Source organism: Schistocerca gregaria, chromosome 11 (genome assembly GCF_023897955.1).
Source record: "Schistocerca gregaria isolate iqSchGreg1 chromosome 11, iqSchGreg1.2, whole genome shotgun sequence".
NCBI lineage: Eukaryota > Metazoa > Arthropoda > Insecta > Orthoptera > Acrididae > Schistocerca > Schistocerca gregaria.
In genome coordinates, this window is record NC_064930.1 from 38,861,708 (window position 1) to 38,883,947 (window position 22,240).

The following is a 22,240-nucleotide window of genomic DNA, read 5'->3' on the forward strand; positions in this document are numbered from 1 at the left end:
CTATGCAATTAGTCATTACTTTATGCCTTAAATTACATGAAAACAGTAAGATACATTAGAGCTGAATGGTACAAATTGATAGGTGTGAAGTACCTGCCAAGTGTGAAGTACCTTCTCTTGTGCTGATGTCCAACAGTCATAGCTAACACACAAAATATATGGAATGAAAATGAATGTTTGCATAACTGCCTACTTATTTGTGGCAAAAGTATTTTAACTATAGTTATATATTGCCAATATAAAAATATGATTGAGTCTGTGAATCCTACTTTCACTACTGTTTGGGCTTTACCACCAATAGCATAGGCTTTCATTTATTGCACAAATTTCATTCATATTCATTCTTGCCCTTCGTCTCTCCTCCACTCTTCTGATGCTACCATACCAGAGGTGTGTAATCTGTCCTTTCAGTGTACATTCCATGGCTTGCTAAATATTTCAAGGGTTTCTGCTCAAGGTATCAGCCAGCTTTGTTCCAAGAGTATTTTGAACATCACAATTTTCTTGGAGGGCATTACATTCAGGAACTACAAATACATCAAGAATTTATTGTTCAATATTTTGATGGCAGTATGGTCTTTACTTTTTATTCAGTCTGTTTTCTGTATCTCCGCACTGTCTAGCTTGCATTCATCAGAGGACCTCAAACTATTGCCTAGCCTAAAAAAGCTTGCTTTGTGTAGTGCATCCCAGACCCATCAAGTATTCCTCCAATTCTCCACGCATGTCTAGCAATCTGCAGTCGGGATAGTCAAAGAATCGATGAAGCCTTTGGTTGAGACCCTCCGCTCACTCCAAACCAAAGGACTCGAATCAATTATGGAAATGCTGATACAAACTGTGTACTGCAAGCACTCCATGTGTGGCTCAGAGGCTCTTTGCCATTTGTGCTACTTGTCTATATAAACTGAAGATCACATCAGAACGCAAATGACAGGCATTATTGGTGCCAACATAAGCCACAACTTGGAGACAGCCACACCCTGCATGTTTGATAGCCACAGGCAGGACATTCTCCACATCTCGGATGAGGCTCCCTGGCAGACATATTCAGTACAAGTAGGATTCATTTCCAGTCCTGGACACCATTTCCCTAAGGAGTTCCATAATTAATTTAATGTTGGAGCTCCTGATTAACAAGCAATTCCCTCCTCAACTGTTGCTGTTTGGATCCTGGTGAATGAACACCTGCCAGTTTACTCACAGGATCAATGGGTGAGGCCAGCCTTCATATTCACTCTCTGCTTCAGTGCTAACAGTTACCACCCATCCCTCACCATTTGGTGAGGATAACTTGACCACATTGGGTACACCACAAGGTGTCTTGACAGCAGAGCCATTGGGCAAAAAGGTGGGACCTTAGGCATCCCATCCGACTTTTCAGATTCTTGGCTACTGCTACTGCAGTAGGCAGCAGCCTGAATGCTGCTGAACATGGCAAAAAGCATCTTCAGCCTCTCATTAACTGAGGTCAGCTTCTTCATCTGCACACAGCGTGCACACGTTATGTCCATTCCAGCACTACTATTAAGAATAAACTATAAAACACACAGAGAAAGCAATATTTCTAACTTGCTATTGTTCTGACGTTTCACCAGTGGAGGCTAATGCATTACTGCACTGTGTAGTTGTTCATTCAAAAGAATTAAGCTGAGTAACAGACCGTGTATACACTTTAAAGTTACTAAAATATGGGATTGCACCTTTTGACTACAAAGACATGGAAGGAATGTAATCATAAAAAAGAGAGGGTGTGAGGGGGAGGAGGAGGGTGAGGGAAGCGCTACATATGTATCTTGATTCTCAAACAGCAATTAAATTACAGTGTTGTTAGCAGTTGAATAAAGTACTCGCTTAATCTTTGTTTTAAGTAACGGTAACTTAATGCGTACATGCTAATTGGTCTTGATTGCTGTGGGTGTAGTTTCAGCCAGAATTTGGGTGCTCGATAATGCTACATTCAAGGAGCAGAGATTTTTGACTAAACAAAGTCATGAAACGTTAGCCCTAAGTAAAGTTACTTATTTTTGATTAAACATAAATGGAAGGAGTCACTATCACTGCAAAATAAAGTTTTATTCATAACCAATCTTCACACATCAAACATGCATGTGTTGTCTATTCTTTTGAACATGTCCAAGGGTACAGACAGTATTTTGATCCTGCAGCCACAATGACTGAGGGGACAAAGCAAGTAGACTCTTGGGTTGTCTGTGGGCATTAATTTACATAAATGGAGAGGGTTGCTAGTTACTATAAAGAATGATACTACTACTTCAATAGTACCAGGTGAGTTTCTCACACTTGCAACTTCGCAGCTGCGAGAGGCAGTGAGGTTGAACTGATCTGATGACTTAGATATGGTGCTACTTCCACGTTGATAGCTTTCTTTTTTATTGTAGCCATAGCTCCTTTTCATTCTAGCATATTAATTGAACAATCATCACAGCCTATACCCACACAGTTCCGCAGGGACAGAGAAAGGCTTTCCATTCTCCTTAGAATTGTTGTACCTATACTTCACTAGTAACACTACGCTCTTCATCTTGACACACTTGAGGTTTATCGTCTTCCACTACAATCCTTGTCTTTATTGATGTCAATGAAACTCAAAAATCTTTTGTGTAATTTGCCATCACCATCAACATATCTTGCAGCTAAACTCGGTTGGGGTGTGTGTTCTATGTCCGTAGCCTCATCGAAGATTATGCTGTAATAATGAGAATCTTTGATTTCCTCCAGTAATCTTGATAACATCACTGTTTCACAGCATGAATTAAGTTCCTTACATGCTGTTTTACGTATGTAAGTGGCATTTGCTTTATTGGTCTCACGGTGATGGTTTGGTTGCAACTCTCCAGCGTCAATTCTAAATCTTAAAAGAGCTCTAAAGTTTCCCATGTTACTCACTATACTTTCACGATCATTATAGTTTTCTAATAGACTCCCATCATCTATCAATTGGCAATTAATAGGTTGTATCACCATCAGGATATTACTGATGATATAAAACACAAGCTTCTCACAGCTCCAAGGAAACCTGGAAACGGTTGTCTTCATGGAGAGGAACCTGAGAGGTGTTATGATACGGAGAAAAATCAAGGTAGGTACATAAATTCAGTTGTAAATTACCTTGTATTTGACCACACTAACACACCCATTTAGCTGATCCTTCACTGTACATTATTATAGTACTCCTTTACAGTGATTGCGCAGTGTGGTGGCAACTGCAAGTCGGTAGGCGGATTTGCAGACATAATTGCTGGACTCTGGCCTTTCGTGGTGGCGATGATGAATACCAATTCCAGAGTCGTTCCAGCTATTTATCCATCCATCAGAGGCATTGGAAAGTAGCAGAAAAAAATACTCTCTCGGAACCAGGACAATGTGCAACTATTACATGGCAGTGCACAGTTTGGTGGCTCGCCCCCTACTGACTCTTGTCCCACCTTTTCTACCTAGACCAACCACAATTTGTGTGCGCTACACAGGTCCATCTCCGAGGGGAACCACAACATCTTTTACATACAAACTAACTAAGAACCCTAAGTGAGGATCAGCAGTTTACATAACAGCAACCAATTCATTCAATAAAACATAATATTTGCACATATTGACATTCCTACGAGAAATTATTCACACAGAAATTACAATTACATACAGTAAGATTTGTTCCCTCCAAATGAAACAAAGAATTTAATGACAGATATACTACACTGCATAGAATCATATCATGACATCGAAGTTCTTACAAAGAAAGGAGTATACAATTCTGTGTTATCTATTCAATCAAAAATATTTACAGAAGCTTAACGATGTAATATTAAATGAAACAAAAACCAAAATAAATCATAGGAGTATTAGAGCTATGGTGTTACAAGCTGCTGTCCTAATTACTCTCCCAACTTTCACATCTCCCATTTTTACTGTTTACACTCCATCGTCTTCACCCTTTACTTAGGCAGACATGATACAACTAATTGCTCAGCTTACTACACCATTTTTGTGGGTTGGATACTTTAATGCCCACCATCTCCTGTGGGGCTCTCCAGCATCCTGCCCCAGTGGCTCCCTCTTCGCAGACCTCTTCAACCACCTCAATCTAGTCTACTTAAATACTGATGCACCTACCTTCCTTTTGGATGCAATGCATACCTATTCCCACTTGGACCTCTCAATATCCACTATCCAACTTGCACATTGGTTAGAGTGGTATGCTATGTCTGACATATACTCAAGCGACCATTTCCCCTGCATAACACATCTCATGCATCACACGTTTCACTACCTGGAACATCTCCCCCGCAGGCCCCCCCCACCCCTCTCCCCCGCAGGCCCCCCACCCCTCTCCCCCGCAGGCCCCCCCACCCCTCTCCCCCGCAGGCCCCCCCACCCCTCTCCCCCGCAGGCCCCCCCACCCCTCTCCCCCGCAGGCCCCCCCACCCCTCTCCCCCGCAGGCCCCCCCACCCCTCTCCCCCGCAGGCCCCCCCACCCCTCTCCCCCGCAGGCCCCCCCACCCCTCTCCCCCGCAGGCCCCCCCACCCCTCTCCCCCGCAGGCCCCCCCACCCCTCTCCCCCGCAGGCCCCCCCACCCCTCTCCCCCGCAGGCCCCCCCACCCCTCTCCCCCGCAGGCCCCCCCACCCCTCTCCCCCGCAGGCCCCCCCACCCCTCTCCCCCGCAGGCCCCCCCACCCCTCTCCCCCGCAGGCCCCCCCACCCCTCTCCCCCGCAGGCCCCCCCACCCCTCTCCCCCGCAGGCCCCCCCACCCCTCTCCCCCGCAGGCCCCCCCACCCCTCTCCCCCGCAGGCCCCCCCACCCCTCTCCCCCGCAGGCCCCCCCCACCCCTCTCCCCCGCAGGCCCCCCCACCCCTCTCCCCCGCAGGCCCCCCCACCCCTCTCCCCCGCAGGCCCCCCCACCCCTCTCCCCCGCAGGCCCCCCCACCCCTCTCCCCCGCAGGCCCCCCCACCCCTCTCCCCCGCAGGCCCCCCCCACCCCTCTCCCCCGCAGGCCCCCCCCACCCCTCTCCCCCGCAGGCCCCCCCCACCCCTCTCCCCCGCAGGCCCCCCCCACCCCTCTCCCCCGCAGGCCCCCCCACCCCTCTCCCCCGCAGGCCCCTCCCCCACTTGGGGGGTAAGTTGGATGATACTCATAGAGGAATAGGTAGAGCTGTCATATACACACAGAAGTTACCAAGCAGCTATAATTCAGATTGTTTCCTTCTTTCAGTCCATTGAAGATCCACTGGGAACGTCATGGTCCACTCATTTTATCAAGGAGGATCCTGAATTAAATTTGGAACTGAGTGTAACTGAGAATATTGTGAGTATTCACATGTTTGATATATTGCCTGTAGTCAAGTAATAAGTGTTTGTGTCGAGTAAAAGATTCATTGCAGTGAAATTGTCACAGATTCAGTTTTCTGGAACGTGGTGCTGATGATAATTGTAGAGTATTCTTGTATTTCTGCACTTAACTTTCATTTCACCTGTTACGTGCTGACTGTTTTAAATATAAATGGAATGGGACTGGTGGCTGGTATAATCATGTTTTTGTAGCCCTTGTTGATATCAAGTGTATTGGATAATGGCTGTGTGCGATGTCCACAAAATTCACATTTAGATGAAGTGTAAGTTCTAATAGTGTAGGTCATTTGAGAAATATTCCTACTTTCAATAACTTCTGACCAACACAGTTCAAAAGATCATTGGCTGTTCTTATCTTTTGTGTGAATCATTGTTATTCTTACATTTGTCCTAAAAAAATTTTGAGTTACGAAAAAGAGGAAAAACTTTGTGTGTTGTAAATCAGCCCCGATACTTTGCGCAAAACCTGGTCATATTGTGGCAGTTTCTGTGGTGCCTGTTGTATTGGTTATAAAATTTTGAGTAATATAATAACTCTGTATATAGCGTTTGGTGAATGATTGTACATAGATAAAGCCGTGTATGACCTCACTATTAGTCCTGCCAGATCTAAAGAAGGAAAGATTAATTTTTTACATATGCTTTATGACCTGGGTAAGAGAAAGAGATGCTCACATTGACCAATATGTCACAGGAATGAAATTAGACAAAGCTGGGGAACATTTAACATACAATTGTAGAAGGTTAGGCACTGGCTCACTCTTGATCTCATTGTTCATACACAAATTTGTTGCCAGTTACAAAGCATTCTTCAGGCACAAAATGTTGGCTTCTTCAACAAAGAAATGTGTGGTGATCATACAAGCATACAGGTCAACAAACCAAACGATCATGCTGGAAACAGCTCACATTATGTAAAGGAGTGTGACAGAGACTTATGTTATGCCATTTTAAACAAATTAAAGGGATGCATTGGCATCACAAGTAGGCAGGACAGTAAGTGAAACGGTAGTAGTGTTGTTCTACAACAAGAGTTTTACAGAAAGAGAAGTCAGGCATATGCAAACGAGAAGCTAGGCCAAAACAACAAACTGTACAGTGTCATGGGGCATAGCTGTAGTTGTCAAAGTGGCTGGATTGTAGTTGGTGACCACTTACCATGAAAATACAAAAGGCCATACTGACCTTCGTATGCAGCCCAAGAGATCACAGGTCAAACAAGATGCACCAGGGCCAGAGGTTCAGGGATACTGTCCACTGCATGGAGTGCTGCTCCCATAGCAAGTGTGCAGAACAGTGTGTTTCTAATTGTGTGGTCTGGAAAACCATGTCATGTGGTTGGCACTGAAATCACTGATATTGTACTCGCCACCCACTTGTTGCTTTGAAAATATGTAACTTAGGTTAATAGTGGTAGACACCTGAGCAAACAAGCAAATACGATGTGTGACGGTAACAGTGATCCTGAGTGGCACATGCAGTTTTGCAGTGAACATCTTAGCTCTGTCAGCTAGTGACATGCAGTGTTTGTGGTCTCAGGAGCATAAAATGCTAAGGCTTAATGATGCAGAAAAATTGGGCTGACCATTTCGATACTGGCACATGGACAGGAATATTCTGCATTAATTCTGGAATTGGGAATTTTTTAGGTAATTACATGAGAAGCTAGAGCAAGATAGCAAAGTAATACTTTGCTGGAGAAGCAATTAAGTGACCGGCTGCCACATCTGTCATAGGTAGGTTCAAACAGTACATAGGTGTTATGGAGATGCTTCAGGAACTCAAATGAGAATACCCAGAGGGAAGGTGATGTTCTTTCTAGAAACACTATTGAGAAAATGTAGAGAACTGCCATTTGAAGCTGATTGCTGAAAAATTTTGTTGTTTCCAACATACATTGCACATAAGGACAATGATGATAAAATTTGAGAAATCGGGGCTGATATGGAGGCACATAAACAGTCTTTCTCCCTCATATTTGCGAGTGGAATGGGAACAAAAATGACCAGCAGGGTTATGGTTTACCCTTCCCAATGCACCATTAGCTGGATAGCGGAGTATCAATGTATGTGGAGATACTAGGTAAAATAAGTAGCTGACTAATGTAGTAGGAGCAACAGTGATATTTTTCATAGTAGTAAATGTTCATTAACACACATACAAAATAACCCATTAGCAGTTTACATAATTAGCAGTGTCAGTAAATTAGCACTAGTCACAAACAGCTGGTTGTCAGTATACTTGAGAGGTAAATTTCCTGTGGGAGCTTCTGCCTTAAGATTTGCAGACTGGTTCACGTCACTTCCATCCACATCTTCATTTATGGAATGCAATGTGTAAATCAAGGAATGAACAAATGAATAACATTCGCTTCCCATCTCTAGCCAGAGCAGAGGTTACAGTGTTGAAAGCAAATTTAATTTTATGGAAAAATTTCTGAAACATAAGACGCGACCCATCAAGACAAATTATCATATTTTACTGAAAGAAGGAATACCTGTATAAGCGATTCTTCAGGATGTTTAAAATCATCAGATTTCACAAAGCTATAATATTGTAATCAATAAAGGTACAGAATTGGTGTCAGCTTTTTACTTCTATATATGCCTGCAAAGCCTTTATTTACAAAGCAGCCATATGATCTTCCCATTGATTACAATTTGTGTGTATGCACATGTGATATTAAGGTGGTTTTCACAGCTGTGTTTAGAATCAGATTCATTATTTACTGATCACAAACATTAAAATTCTTTTAAATTCATTTAAGCATCCAGGCAATAGACTTGATCCATGCATTTTCAAGCATGTCAGTTTAGGAAACTCAATGCTGTTGGCATGTAGTATCATAGTTCATCCAATGATGTTGGAAGAGGAGCACATAGGTGGAGCCTTTCACAAACTCCCACCAGTAAATGAGATAGCATACTGTGAGATGAAGCAAATTTCCAGCTCAGGTCTGCAGCACCTTTAGCTGATCAACCCCTCAGGCAGCTAACTGTTCAGAAGTGCTCTTTTGTGCAGGTTCCAGTGCAGTGGTACACAATTCATATGAACAATTATATTTCTGATAATTATCCATCTCTTCTGTTTTTGATCGATCAGTGTTTTTTTCTCTAATATTGTCAACTTTCTTCAGTTTGTTACAGAATTCCCTTCTCTTCAGATTCAGTTCAGTGCCAATCCCACTAAACTGTTCATCACATCCCATAAGTTTGATAATAAATCATGATCACTACCAACGAACTTCCTGTCCCATGTTGCACAGCACATTACCATTAGTAATGTTGCAGCTACCAGTTAGTCATCCCTTGATGACTCATTTTATAACATGCAATTTAATTAGAAATGACCTGATACTGGAAGATGTAGACATTATTGGTCACAGGCTAAATGAGGCATACTGCATACAATTCCTCGGAGTCTACTTGGGATTCAGTTGAAATGGGATCAACAAAATGGTAAACTTCTCAAGTTGATCCCCTCAACATTACCCATATGGAGGCAATTATGATGGCGTCTTTTGGAGTTTTGACTTGTTTTTGTAAATATCTTCTGGGACAGCCAACTGCAAATAAACAACAGATTTGTTACTTAATGTAAAAGCCAATAGGGAGCTCCATAGTGAGATGTAGGAGCAAGATTCCCTAGGTCAATGAAGAGGTTTATGCAAGGTGTTCAGTTATCATCACATCATTGGTACTACAAGCTTGTATAGGATAAATACTAATTTGTTCATAGCTGCCATGTCCTATAAGATTATCCTCTAGGATAGTACTGAGTGAAAGCATGCTAGGAAGCATTTCTGCAAGCTGACACTCTGAAAGAAAATTAATTAATTGCAAGGCAGAGAGATACGAGCTTTTTGGTTAACTCATTCTCTTGCTGGTGCTTTCTTAATTTAATATCCATCCAAATGCCCATGAACTTCTCATGTATCCTCATTCAGTGCCTGTCATTGATATCTTCTTGTATCTGTAAGTAATTTGGATTTGTTTGGAATTGCATCAGGTGTGCTTATGTAAGTATAAAGGTTGAATTTTTGTTACGTTGCCTGTAAACTAGTTGAAAGCATGTTCCTTTATTTTCCTGGCTGTTTCTACTATGAATATGCTTGCCAGTTATCAGTGTATTTGGTGTCATCAGCAAGTATTGCAGTTTTTGAATGCACCTGCAATTGTTTTAGCTTTATGTAGGTCAGGATAAATCAAATGCTGAACCCTCTGGGACATGGTATGATTGTTTCTCCATTCTGTTTTCCTCTCAAGGTATCATTTATTACTATGACCCAGTTTTTGTTGCTAAGGTAAGATTCAGTTCTTGTAAGTGTAAATCATTTAACACCGTAACACTGTAGTTTCACGAGTAAAGGGAAGTTTGTAATGTGATGCCAATAAGGTTTCTACACTTACACTGCATATTTCAGTCATGCTGTAAAGTCAGCACAATATTTTAGTTATTATATTGTTACAATCATAACAAGAAGAGTTCCTGCTTCTGTCAGCAGATGATTCTTGTGACTGATTTGACCATTCATCTGATGTCTGGTCAAGTATACACTTCCTGACTGAGTCTGATGAATCTAATTTCAACGGTCACTTGCCCCTCCCCACAGTTTTTCCAGCTACTGTTAAGAAATTGTTTTCATGGCCTGATATTATCTCAGTTTTTCCTAAATACTAGGCTGGTGCATAAGTTGATAGACTTAAGTGTTGCATGTTGGTATTCCTGTTGCTGAAGGTTTATTTATCAATTGTCATTTTTTATTTGTAGTTCACTGTTGCTCTTAATTACATATTGTCATTTTGTCATTTGAAGTACTAAGTGGAACTGTGTCCACTAGATAGTGGAGTGTCCAGTGGAGAAATAGGAGCACTGTTGGGTTCTATATAGGTGTAAAAGCAATGGAGGCAGTCACACATTTGCATCCTGTTTGTGTTTAATATCTTTGGACAGAGCTTGGCAAGAAAATTGTTTTTACATTCTAAGGAGAATTGTTTTTCCATTAGTGACTTACCTTCAGGGCTTGATGGAGATCATTTAATTGCATTAATTCACAATGATCCATGTCACTGTACTTCAGAACTGGCAAATTCGATGAACTGTGATCTCTTCATGACTTTCCAATATTTGCATGCAATGGGTAAGGCTCAAAAATTAGGGTGTATGGATGCCACATGCACTAAACCAAAATCACAAAAATGGATGGTCACATGAACATTCTTGCTTGCCTGTAATCAGTTAATTGTGAACAACACTAATCACTCCTGCCCTCTATCGTTATGCTGATCAGAAATGGTGACTTTGTGCTAAAATAATGAAAAGAAAGGAATGATTGAGCCCAAACAAAGCAGCAACAAAAAGCATCCACAACAGATAATGCCCCTCAGGGGGCTCAGCATTTAGTTGTTGGGTACGTGCTTTGTGACCCTGGGGTCCCTGAGCTGGGGACTGGGAAGCACCACCAGTCCTAACTGTAAGCTCTGAGCGTGCCTCCATGACCACCGTAAGGCGTGACAGTGGAACATTGTACAGTACAGAACCCGGGGATCTTGGCTTAACTGGCTGGGCCGTGAGGATGGTATAAACCTCAATAAAAAAAACCTGATCTCAAGGTGTGCTGCATGCCTAGGAGATGCATGGCTGTTGAGGTAGAACAGTTGCTAGTAGGCGACCTCTGGGGAACCAGCTGCCACCCCAACCCCCCCCCCCCCACCCCCCACCCTCTTGTATTGAGCTTACTCCAGCCAGCGGGGCTCTTTCTGGGTGGACATTCCTTACCCTAGCTGCTCGTGGGACCACCATGAAATGAAATACGAATAGTGTGCAAGCATGAGTTTCTAAGAAAGGAAAGTTCAATGCTTTACAGTATGACCCCCCCCCCCCCCCAATTGTTCCCTTCCCTGTCCACACCAGGGAGGAACGGCAGTCTAAATTACCTGGTGCGACGTATTCTCCTCTATTTCTGGCTTGTAGCCAAACAGATGGGGACACATTTCTGACCACAAAGCCTCAGTTTTTGTTGAAAATGTAGAGGATAGGTTTGGAGAAGTTGAGGGCATGTCTAAAATTAGGTCTGGAGCAGTCCTCATACAGACAGCATCCCCAGCACAGTCATGGGCAATGCTTGCTTGTGACAAGCTTGGTGATGTTGCAGTCTCCATTACACCTCATAAGAGCCTCAATATGGTTCAGGGACTTACTTTTCATCGTGATTGTTTTTGCAGTCTGATGATGATCTCTGTGCAAATCTGGAATGCCGCGGTGTCCACATTGTACGACGTGTCTTCAGGGGTCCTAAAAATTGTAGGTTCACCACCAGCGCCTTCATCTTGGCTTTCGAGGGTGACACCCTGCCAGAGAAGGTCTAGGTGGTGATATATCGATGTGATGTTAAGCCTTGCATCCCCCCTCCCATGTGCTGCTTTAAGTGCTGGAGGTTTGGGCATATGTCACCGAGATATGATGCCAACTCTACCTGTTGGGATTGTGGACGTGCCTCCCACCCCAACGTCCCATGTACGCTGCCCCATGCTTGTGTCAACTGCGGACAGAAACATTCACCTTGCTCGCCAGTCTGCGTGGTTTATCAAAAAGAATGGAAGATTATGGAGTATAAGACCTTAGACAGGCTCACTTACGCAGAGGCCAAACACAAATACCACCGACTTCACCCTGTGCTCATTTCATCGACGTTTCCTGCAGCTGCTTCGATGTCGCCATCCCTGGTCACAAGCTCAGCCACTTTTTGTGGGCCCTCCAGCCCAGCCGTATACACTCCTGGAAATGGAAAAAAGAACACATTGACACCGGTGTGTCAGACCCACCATACTTGCTCCGGACACTGCGAGAGGGCTGTACAAGCAATGATCACACGCACGGCACAGCAGACACACCAGGAACCGCGGTGTTGGGCGTCGAATGGCGCTAGCTGCGCAGCATTTTCGCACTGCCGCCGTCAGTGTCAGCCAGTTTGCCATGGCATACGGAGCTCCATCACAGTCTTTAACACTGGTAGCATGCCGCGACAGCGTGGACGTGAACCGTATGTGCAGTTGACGGACTTTGAGCGAGGGCGTATAGTGGGCATGCGGGAGGCCGGGTGGACGTACCGCTGAATTGCTCAACATGTGAGGCATGAAGTCTCCACAGTACATCGATGTTGTCGCCAGTGGTCGGCGGAAGGTGCACGTGCCCGTCGACCTGGGACCGGACCGCAGCGACGCATGGATGCACGTCAAGACCGTAGGATCCTACGCAGTGCCGTAGGGGACCGCACCGACACTTCCCAGCAAATTAGGGACACTGTTGCTCCTGGGGTATCAGCGAGGACCATTCGCAACCGTCTCCATGAAGCCGGGCCACGGTCCCGCACACCGTTAGGCCGTCTTCCGCTCACGCCCCAACATCGTGCAGCCCGCCTCCAGTGGTGTCGTGACAGGCGTGAATGGAGGGACGAATGGAGACGCGTCGTCTTCAGCGTTGAGTCGCTTCTGCCTTGGTGCCAATGATGGTCGTATGCGTGTTTGACGCCGTGCAGGTGAGCGCCAATGCACGTCTGCATGTATCCCGTGCCACCCAACGTGCTGTAGAAGGTGTAAGTCAACTACCCTGGCCAGCAAGATCTCCGGATCTGTCCCCCATTGAGCATGTTTGGGACTGGATGAAGCGTCGTCTCACGCTGTCTGCACGTCCAGCACGAGCGCTGGTCCACCTGAGCCGCCAGGTGGAAATGGCATGGCAAGCCATTCCACAGGACTACATCCAGCATCTCTATGATCGTCTCCATGGGAGAATAGCAGCCTGCATTGCTGCGAAAGGTGGATATACACTGTACTAGTGCCGATATTGTGCATGCTCTGTTACCTGTGACTATGTGCCTGTGGTTCTGTCAGTGTGATCATGTGATGTATCTGACCCCAGGAATGTGTCAGTAAAGTTTCCCCTTCCTGGGACAATGAATTCACGGTGTTCTTATTTCAGTTTCCAGGAGTGTATTTCTGCACCCCATGTAGTTGGGGAACACCTTCTTCTGTTGCTCCCCTGTTATGAACAGCAGGAGTAACAACCTCTCCTTCTTTGGGGACTTCTGAGCTGGAGAAGTGCCCGCCTCCTCCGGCTCCCCTATCGTGGAAGGGATAACTTGGTGCCCTCCCTTCCATGGTTACTGCCCCCTCCAGATGTCAGCCAGTGGCTGAAAAAGCCACCACCTGAGGGCCGTAGGGCTTCCATGTCTTCATCGGTCCATGAGACTGTGTCGGAAAAGCCCACCCAGCCTGATAAACTGAAGGACAAATGGGACCCTACCAAAAAGAAGAAGAAGCAAAAGGAGAACGACATAGAGACAGAAATGGAGTTCACCACAGCACCTGAAGATGATGTGGAGAAGCTAGAATCCACTCAGGAGCTAGATGTTGCTCGACCCACAGCTCCTATGGAAGTTGATTGGGCTACTTCGCAATTGGTGGCAGCCAGCTTCCCCCAGCCCCCCCTCCCCCATGTTCTCCCATGTCTTCACAATTGGATACCATTATCCCTCAATGGAATTGCCATGGTTTTTTCCACCACCTTGCTGAGTTGAAAGAGCTTTGGTGCTGCTTCCCTGCCACTTGTCTGGCCCTCCGTGGCTACCAGGGTTACTATAAGAACCGCGTAGAATATGACAGGGTGTCTGGTGTGTGTTTATGTTCTTGCCACTGTACCTAGTGCCACAGTGCCACTTCACATGGCTCTCTAGGCTATGGCTGTTCGAATCTGGGCAGGAATGGAGCTTACCATCTGTTCCCTCTATCTTCCTCCAGATGAGGTTGTCCCTCTTGCCGACCTAGCTGCCTTGATCGTGCAGCTCCCCCCACCATTCCTCCTTTTGGGGGACTGTAATGCCCACCACCCTTAACGGGGTGGGGCCCAGATCTTGGGCCAGGTAGCAATGTTGAGGTTCTCTTGGCACAGCAGGACATTTGCCTCCTGGTGCTCCTAGATATTTTAGCTTGACTCATGGTACATACTCGGCCATTGCCCACTCTTAGTAGCCATGTTCTTCTTCCATACCTCAGTTGGAGGGTTCACGACGACCTCTGTGGTAGCGACCACTTTCCTATCCTGGTTTTTCTTCTTCAATCCCAACCCCCTGACCAGCTACCACAATGGTCTCTTCATGGAGCTGATTGGGCAGCCTACACCTTAGCTACTATGGCCATTGCTCCGCTTCCTGGTGATATTGATTTGGCAGTGGACGAGGTCACTATGGCCATTGTTCCTGCAGCTGAGGCAACTGTCCCCTGCTGTTCAAGTACCCTAAGGCGTAAGTTATTTCCTTGGTGGACACCAGAGACTGCAGAAGCTATCCGGGACCGCCGGCGAGCCCTGCAAATGACACCGGCGTCATCCTTCCCTAGAGAATTTGGTTGCCGTTTAACGGCTGCGGGCCCGAGCTTGGCGGTTAATCTGGCAGAGCAAACAGGACTGCTGGGAACAATATGTTGCCACCTTAGGTTCTCACACCTCCCCATCTCAGGTGTGGTCGCAGGTTCGACACATTTTTGGCTTTTGCCCTTGTGCATCTGTCCTTTGCCTTTCTCTTCGGGGTACACTTTGTACTGACCCAATCGCCATCGCCAAATATCTGGCAGAGTACTTCGCTCATATTTCCACGGCAGCAGGCTAGAGTGCAGAACTACGCACCGTTGGGAACGATACATTTAGTGAATAAGAGGTCCAAAGTGCCCTTACAGCTTGCCCCGATACCTCTCCACAAATTCACAACCAGTTTCTTCGCCAACTCTCGGCGCACTGTCAGTGTGAATTACTCGCCCTGTTTAACCGCATCTGGACGGAGGGTGTTTTCCCAACTCGTTGGCAGGATAGCATTACCATACTAGTGCTGAAACATGGTGCAGGTCTGCTGGTGGTTGATAGCTATCACCCTATCAGCCTTACCTACATTATTTGCAAACTCTTGGAACCGATGGTGACTCGGCGGCTCATGCGGATGCTTGAAGCTCGGGGCCTCCTAGCCCAGCAATAGGGGGCTTCCGTCAGGGCCGCTCAGTGATCGACAATTTAATCTCGCTAGAGTCCGCTATTTGTACAGCTTTTACTCGGCAAGAACATCTAGTTGCTGTTTTCTTTGATCTTCAGAAGGCATACAATACCACCTGGCACCATCATATCCTTGCTACGCTGCACGAATGGGCTTACAGAGTCCACTTCTGATGTTTCTATGGAGTTTTTTCTCCAATCGCTCCTTTCGTGTCAGTTAGCTCTGCTCATATTCAGGAGAACAGTGTGCCACAGGGCTCGGTTCTTAGTGTTCCCATCTATATGGTGGTGATTAATGGTCTTGCGGCTGTTCCTCTCTATATGTGAATGACTTTTGTCTGTATTACAGTTCCCCAAGCATCAGTGTCTATAAACGGCGGCTGCAGGGAGCTGTCTGTAAGGCACTTTTTTGGGCGTCCAACCATGGTTTTCAATTCTCAGCCTCCAAGACCCGAGTGATACATTTCTGTCATCATCAAACGGTCCACCTCCATCCAGAGCTCTACCTTGCCAATGAACTCCTTCGTATTGAGGAGATGCATCACTTCATTCGCATGCTGTTTGATGCTCAGCTCAGTTGGATACCTCATCTTCACGAGCTTGAACAACAGTGCTGCCGGCACCTCAACATCCTTTGCTGCCTCAGCCACACCATTTGGGGGTTGCGGAAACAACCCTCCTACAGTTCTATAAGGACTTAGTCCAGTCCCGTCTTGACTACAGGAGCGTGTTTTACGACTCAGCAGCACGTTCAATGTTGCAGATCCTCGACCCGATTCTCCATTGTGGCATCAGCCTTTCGACAGGTGCCTTCCGCACTAGTCCGGTGACTAGCCTTCTTGTAGAAGGTGGGATCCCACTGTTTCTAGTCTCGCCGAGTGTGGTAGTTCAGTGACATTTGTGTGGACTGTGGGCCACATCGGCATTCCAGGAAACGAACGTGTCGATTGGCCAAGCACACCACCACTTCGCCACCCCTGGAGCTTAGTCTCGTGGAAAGAGACCTCTGGTCAGCCCTACATTGCATGGTCCATGATGTCTAGAGCTCTGAATTGTCTGTCTTGAACACTCCAAATAAGCTTCGCATGGTAAAGTCATCCATGGCCATATGGAACTCATACTTGAGGAGCACCCCTTTTGGGACTCAGTTGTTCTTTGCCATCTGCGAATTGGACATATGCGGTTGACCCACAGCTATCTTCTTTGTTGTGAGGACCTGCCCAAGTATCGCTGTGATGCAGAGCTGACAGTGGTCCATCTTCTGATGCACTGCCCCCTTGCGGCAGTCCTTTAATTTACCAGCTGCACTGCCTTTAATTCTCGGTGACGATGCCTCTATAGCTGATTTAGTTTTATGTTTTATCCGTGCAGCTGGGTTTATCACTCACTCTAGTATGGGCATTATAACATGATTTCTCAGGCTAGACCCACTCCAGCAACTTTTAAATGTGACATGGATACCAAAATAGTGTCTTTTATGGTAACAAGTTGTGTTGGCACCTCTATCAACACTTTCCAACTGGAGGTTCTTTGTTACTTGAGTGGTTGACCTTTAACCTGATCCACCAACAACTGTAGTCTGTTTTACTCTAGTCAACTATTTGCTCTGTTCCTTTTAAGTCTCCTCTGTTTTGTGTTATTGTGGTGTTCATGTTAGCTCTGTACCCCTGGGTGTTCCCTCCCTCTGGGTGCAGAAGTTACGCTTTTCCTGTATAGGCCTTTTAAAAGTATGTCTGTTTTTAACTGGGGATTGATGACTTCGATGTTTAGCCCCCATCAAACCCCAAAACCAACCAACCAACCAACAAAAGATAATGTACATGCTGTGTAGTTTACTATGAATTGCATCCTTGAGATGTAACCACTGATTACTGCTGACATTTGCTGTCAACAACTGAGATTGGTTGCAGATGCTGTACATGAACAATGACCAGGAAGACACTACTCCAGGATAATGCCTGCCCACAATCTGCTAGACTGATTAAAAAAAAAAAAAAAAAAAACAAACAGTAGACAGGAGTTGGGTTTTGAAGTCATTGCACACCTACCTTATTCAACTGATCTTCCACCCTCAGATTTTCTCCTTTCCTGCTCTCAATTGAACAAACTGCAAGGAACTTCCTATCCAGATGAAAATGCGCTCATAGCCTTGCTTAATGAATTCTTTGCCTTAAAACCAGGTGACTTCTACAGTTACAGAATGAAAGTCATCCCAGCATGGGGAGACTGCTGTAAATAGTGAAGGAGAATATTTCGTTGATTATTTAAGTTTTTCGTATTTATATCTATTATATATTAAAATTAGGGAATGTCATGAACCATATACCAACTAAGTGATAGCTGCAAAAGGGTACATATGCCTTATCATTTTTTTATTTTACTGGTAAATTGTTTCCTTTCATCTCTGTCTAACCAGTATGTATAATGAAACAGTATGTATAATGTTCAAAATAATACTTGGTCGGTTAAGCGCAGTGTCTGTGCACACATGTTGCTAACACATATTGGTATTGTACACATCTTTCACAATGCAGTTAACTCTGTGAATGTGTGCTAAGTCTTCAGTGATGAATCATATAGTCTTTAGTTGTCGAGCTTATAAAGAATTAAATATTTTCTCAAAATAATTTTGATCCTCCAGTAAGGTTATGGCTAAGTAAATGACAGAAGATTTTTAATTTCTTGTCACAAAATGACATGGCTCTGTTGAGAGGTTAATGTAACCTGTGCACGGTTGTTTCTCAGAAAATTTTAGTAGTAGTGTCGAGGTCAGCTGTGTTGTGACAGTTATCCAACATAAAAGCTAATTACTCTTGTTCTGAGGTATTGGTTTAAATAATTTTAATGAACGACCCAAAGGGTGCATTGAAATATTATCAAAAAATGAGCATAGCTTCTGAAACTAATTTTGTATGAAGAAAACATAATGAAGAATTGACAGAATCTGTAAATTAGTTAATAAATTTGTTTACTTCAGTGTAGAAATGACTGAAGCACTAAATATCCACCAATTGATGTTGTAAATAATTTGAATTTGTTGTATAATCAGTATTCCCGGTAGTTGCAGTGGATAGAGATGCAATTATTTCTTTATGGAATACAACATTATACTTACTCATTAAAGGTCAGTTGAATCAAAAGTAGAATTCAGCTGAGGAAAGAGTGATAAGTTTCCTCTTGGGCATCACACATATGAAAAGTGAGTTTCATTAATTGTTATCGTAACTTTTTCCTTTCTAAATGGATGTGTTCATACAGTTGGCTGTGTGTAATTAAAGATAGCACATGAAATAATTTTTTGAAATTATATTTAAATCAGAAATTGTTTGAATTGCACCCTTGCTTTAAAATACAAATACATAAAGAATGTGTTAAATTAGGCATGCAGTCAAAAACTAATTGCATTTGGGGCACCATAGATTCTATACATGGCTCGGACAAATAGTGTCATTCATAGTGCAACTTTTGATACTCAAAAGAACGAAAACTATACATAAATCATATAATTTAAACACACAAGTCTTTCAGTTTTTCATTATATTACATTTTCTTCTTAAAAAAAGGAAAAAAGATTCATGTTGCAACAAAGTCGTTTGTTCCAATTCTAAACACATAAGTAATATCTGTTGCTTTTTAAATAATCATTAGTTGATTTATTAATGTTCAGATTTGTTCTGTTCTAACAAAAAGTGCTGTTAGTTTTGTATTGTGTGAAAAAAATTGTAACCTTTGGAATGGGTTTCAAAAACATTACCATAGCTTCTGCATTTTCAGAGATTCCATAGAAATTGTTTTATACCTCTCTCATTTAAAATTTCTACAGTGACAAACAATCCATGATTTATCAGATCAACATGCACATCTTTGACAGCATCTGTTGCAATTGTCTTCATCTGCAGCATTTGGTCCCCACAAGAATAGTTTTACACCGGAATACCTAGCACATCTTTGATGGGTTGCATCCTTAGTTATGAGAAGATGTTTGGTTTTATTCGAGCTTCAGGTTGGTTGGGTCAACAGTATTATGATAGCTTAAGGTAAGAAATGATAATAGTTTTGAATATGAGCAAAACGTTTGACCTGAATTTAATTTATGCTCACTTAGTTGTCCAGAAACCAGCTTCCAGTACCATAAAACGTGGTTTCTCCTTGAATCTGAGTTTGTGCGCATTCATAAAAATCAGCCAGCATGCCATTTTCTTTGTTTCGTCTGGTTCCACAATCCTCTCCTCATTGTACTACCAATAGCATCACAACTTTGCCTTGACATGCAGCAAAGAATAGCAGTCTATTTCCACTTTAAATACTTTCGAATGCAAACTGGATAACATGTACTTGTTTTCAAATAGGGGAGTACAGCCATTTCAACAAACTGTCAACTTTTTTGACACATGACATCTTCTTTAAATCAGCTGTAATCTATATAGGAACACAGCAATAGAAACTATATGTAAGCACACAATTAAAATATAATTTCCTGAACCTTATCTTTGTTTTTGCATCGTGGTTTATGTGTAGTATCTATTTTCCTGTCTGAGGAGGAAAAATAATGTGTTAGATCTCATTAGTGATGATGGCATGATAAAATGTTTCCACAGCATCTAGATTGTGAGTTTTGAATGAAGCAGTGAAATGTTAAATATAAAATTTGTTTATCAATTTCAGACACTACATCAGTGATGATGGTACCATTAACTACTTTATATTTTTGTTGCCTGTCAACATCGATCCATTTTTTCCATTTTACTTCTTTGTCAATGAACTTCATTATTTAATGTGGAGTGAAGTTTAGGAGTTACAGCTTTTAAACTTCTTTCATGAGTTCATAGTATACATGAATTAACAGTAGACCACATATTCCAGTAACTCGTTACCCAAGAAAAAATGCTGTTAAACAGATAAACAGAGTTGGCATGATACCTACATGCATACATTGAGGTGTATTCAAAACCAAAAAAAAAATGTTTAATGAATAAAAGAATGTTTTATTTGCCCTATTTCTGTGTCTGCATAAAATTGCTTACAGGGTCCTTAAGCTGAAAGTACTATGTAGTGTTTTTGCTGCACTCTGTGCATCTTAGTCTTTGGATCTTTAAATAATTTAGTACCCCATCTGTCAGGTGCTTGACAGCTTGTCATCCCTGTTGCAAAAAAATTCAACTGTTTGCTTCTCTTTTTCTGAGACCTTGTTATTCAGTTTGTGTTAATGTTTGCTTCAACATTATGGAAACTGTTGCACTGGAACAATTAAAATATTTGTTACTACAAGTTGGGCTGTCTGGATGTAGCTATTCCGATCTTTTCACTGCCTTTCCTAAAGTTTATGGGGATTAGTATGAACCGAAATAGGGTTCTGATGATTAAACTCCAGTGTCATGTGTCGTTGCACATTTATTTTCTTTGTACACAATCATCCCAAGTCTTTCTTCCTCTTTTCCTTTAGTTTAAATTTAGACATTTGCTAAATTTTCTCTTTCCTTTCTTCTGAAGTCTTGCAACATTTTATTATCTTTTTCTCTGCATTGAACCAGTTGTAACTGATTTGAATATAGTTTTGCAAAATTTATCTCAGTCTCTTAAACTTTCTATCCATTACCTTTAACAGAAAGGTAACATTAATAATGTGTAACAATGCACCAGCCTTCATATACAGGTGTATTACTCTGTAACTTACTTAGCAAATGAAACTTTTATTGTTTCATACACAAAATATTTCCCCTCATAAATTCTTTGGTTTAATGTACATTTTCTTAAAAAAATTGTCTAGATTAAAGTTAACTAACAAAAAATTTAAACATTCTTCCTGACCTACCTTCTGTGCAGTAAGAATCCTTGATGTTATATTCTTCTTTTGATATCGCAACTTAATCAGTATTTTTACTTCCATATCTGGCAGCAAACATTCTAAATTTAAACTGAAAATGCCTCTAACACTGTAGCCAAACACAATGTATTTTGTAACATTGGTCTGTGCAGTTTAAATCAGCATACAAGAAGTGTCATACTGATGAGTAAGTTAGGTATATAATGTTACGACAAAGTGTCTTCATATCATTGTAACCTCTACTGGTAACTTTCAAAAAGTAGATGTGGGAAATTATTTACATTTTTCCTCCTCAGACAGGAAAATAGATACTACAGATAAACCAAAGATAAGGTTCAGAAAATTATATTTTAATTGTGTGCTTACATTTTGGAATGGCTCATAACTACAAATTGGTCAGACAAAATGGCTGGCCTCCACTTAACTTCTGGAGGTGAAATAGCTAGTACTGACAATACATGCACACAAAAGTACAAGGAACTTCCCTAGCTTTCGGAATTATTAGTTCCTTCATCTGGAAAGGGTTAGTATCAGATACAGGAAGGTTGGGAAAGCAGAGCAGGCCACTGAAACCCAGAGAGTGTCACTCACAAGGAAACATCGTCAATTTGACCTTGTATTTTAGAGAGAACAAAAGCGTACCATATTTTATGGAGTACGACACACTTTTATCTTCAAAAAATTTCGTACAACTTTCAGGTGTGTCTTTTACTTAAAATGTAAAAATGTCTATTGTTTGATGTAAAATTTCTGCAGGCTTAAAACAGGCCATATATTCAATGCTGTGGGAACCTATCTCTATCTGGCAACACTGGATTGAACTGACAGCAGCAGTGCACTGATGCGACAAACATTAGTTTCGGATCTTCACAAGCTTGCTAACACTGCCCCTCTCCTGCCCTACCATCACAAACCCAGAAAACTGTCTACCCTATGAAGTGTCACTGCAGTCTACAGTGCCAGTGAAATTGAACTGAAACTCATTTGTATTAATGGTAACAGAAGAGTATTT

General features: G+C 43.0%; 1 protein-coding gene across 1 annotated transcript in view; it reads left to right on the forward strand.

The window, feature by feature from the left end:
- LOC126295175 (zinc finger protein 723-like) overlaps window positions 1-22,240 on the forward strand; it is a 92,363-nt gene that overhangs the window by 30,699 nt on the left and 39,424 nt on the right. Inside the window, exon 4 of the mRNA XM_049987481.1 lies at window positions 5,230-5,322. Coding sequence (XP_049843438.1) covers window positions 5,230-5,322 — 93 coding nt within the window. The remainder of the gene's footprint in view (window positions 1-5,229; window positions 5,323-22,240) is intronic.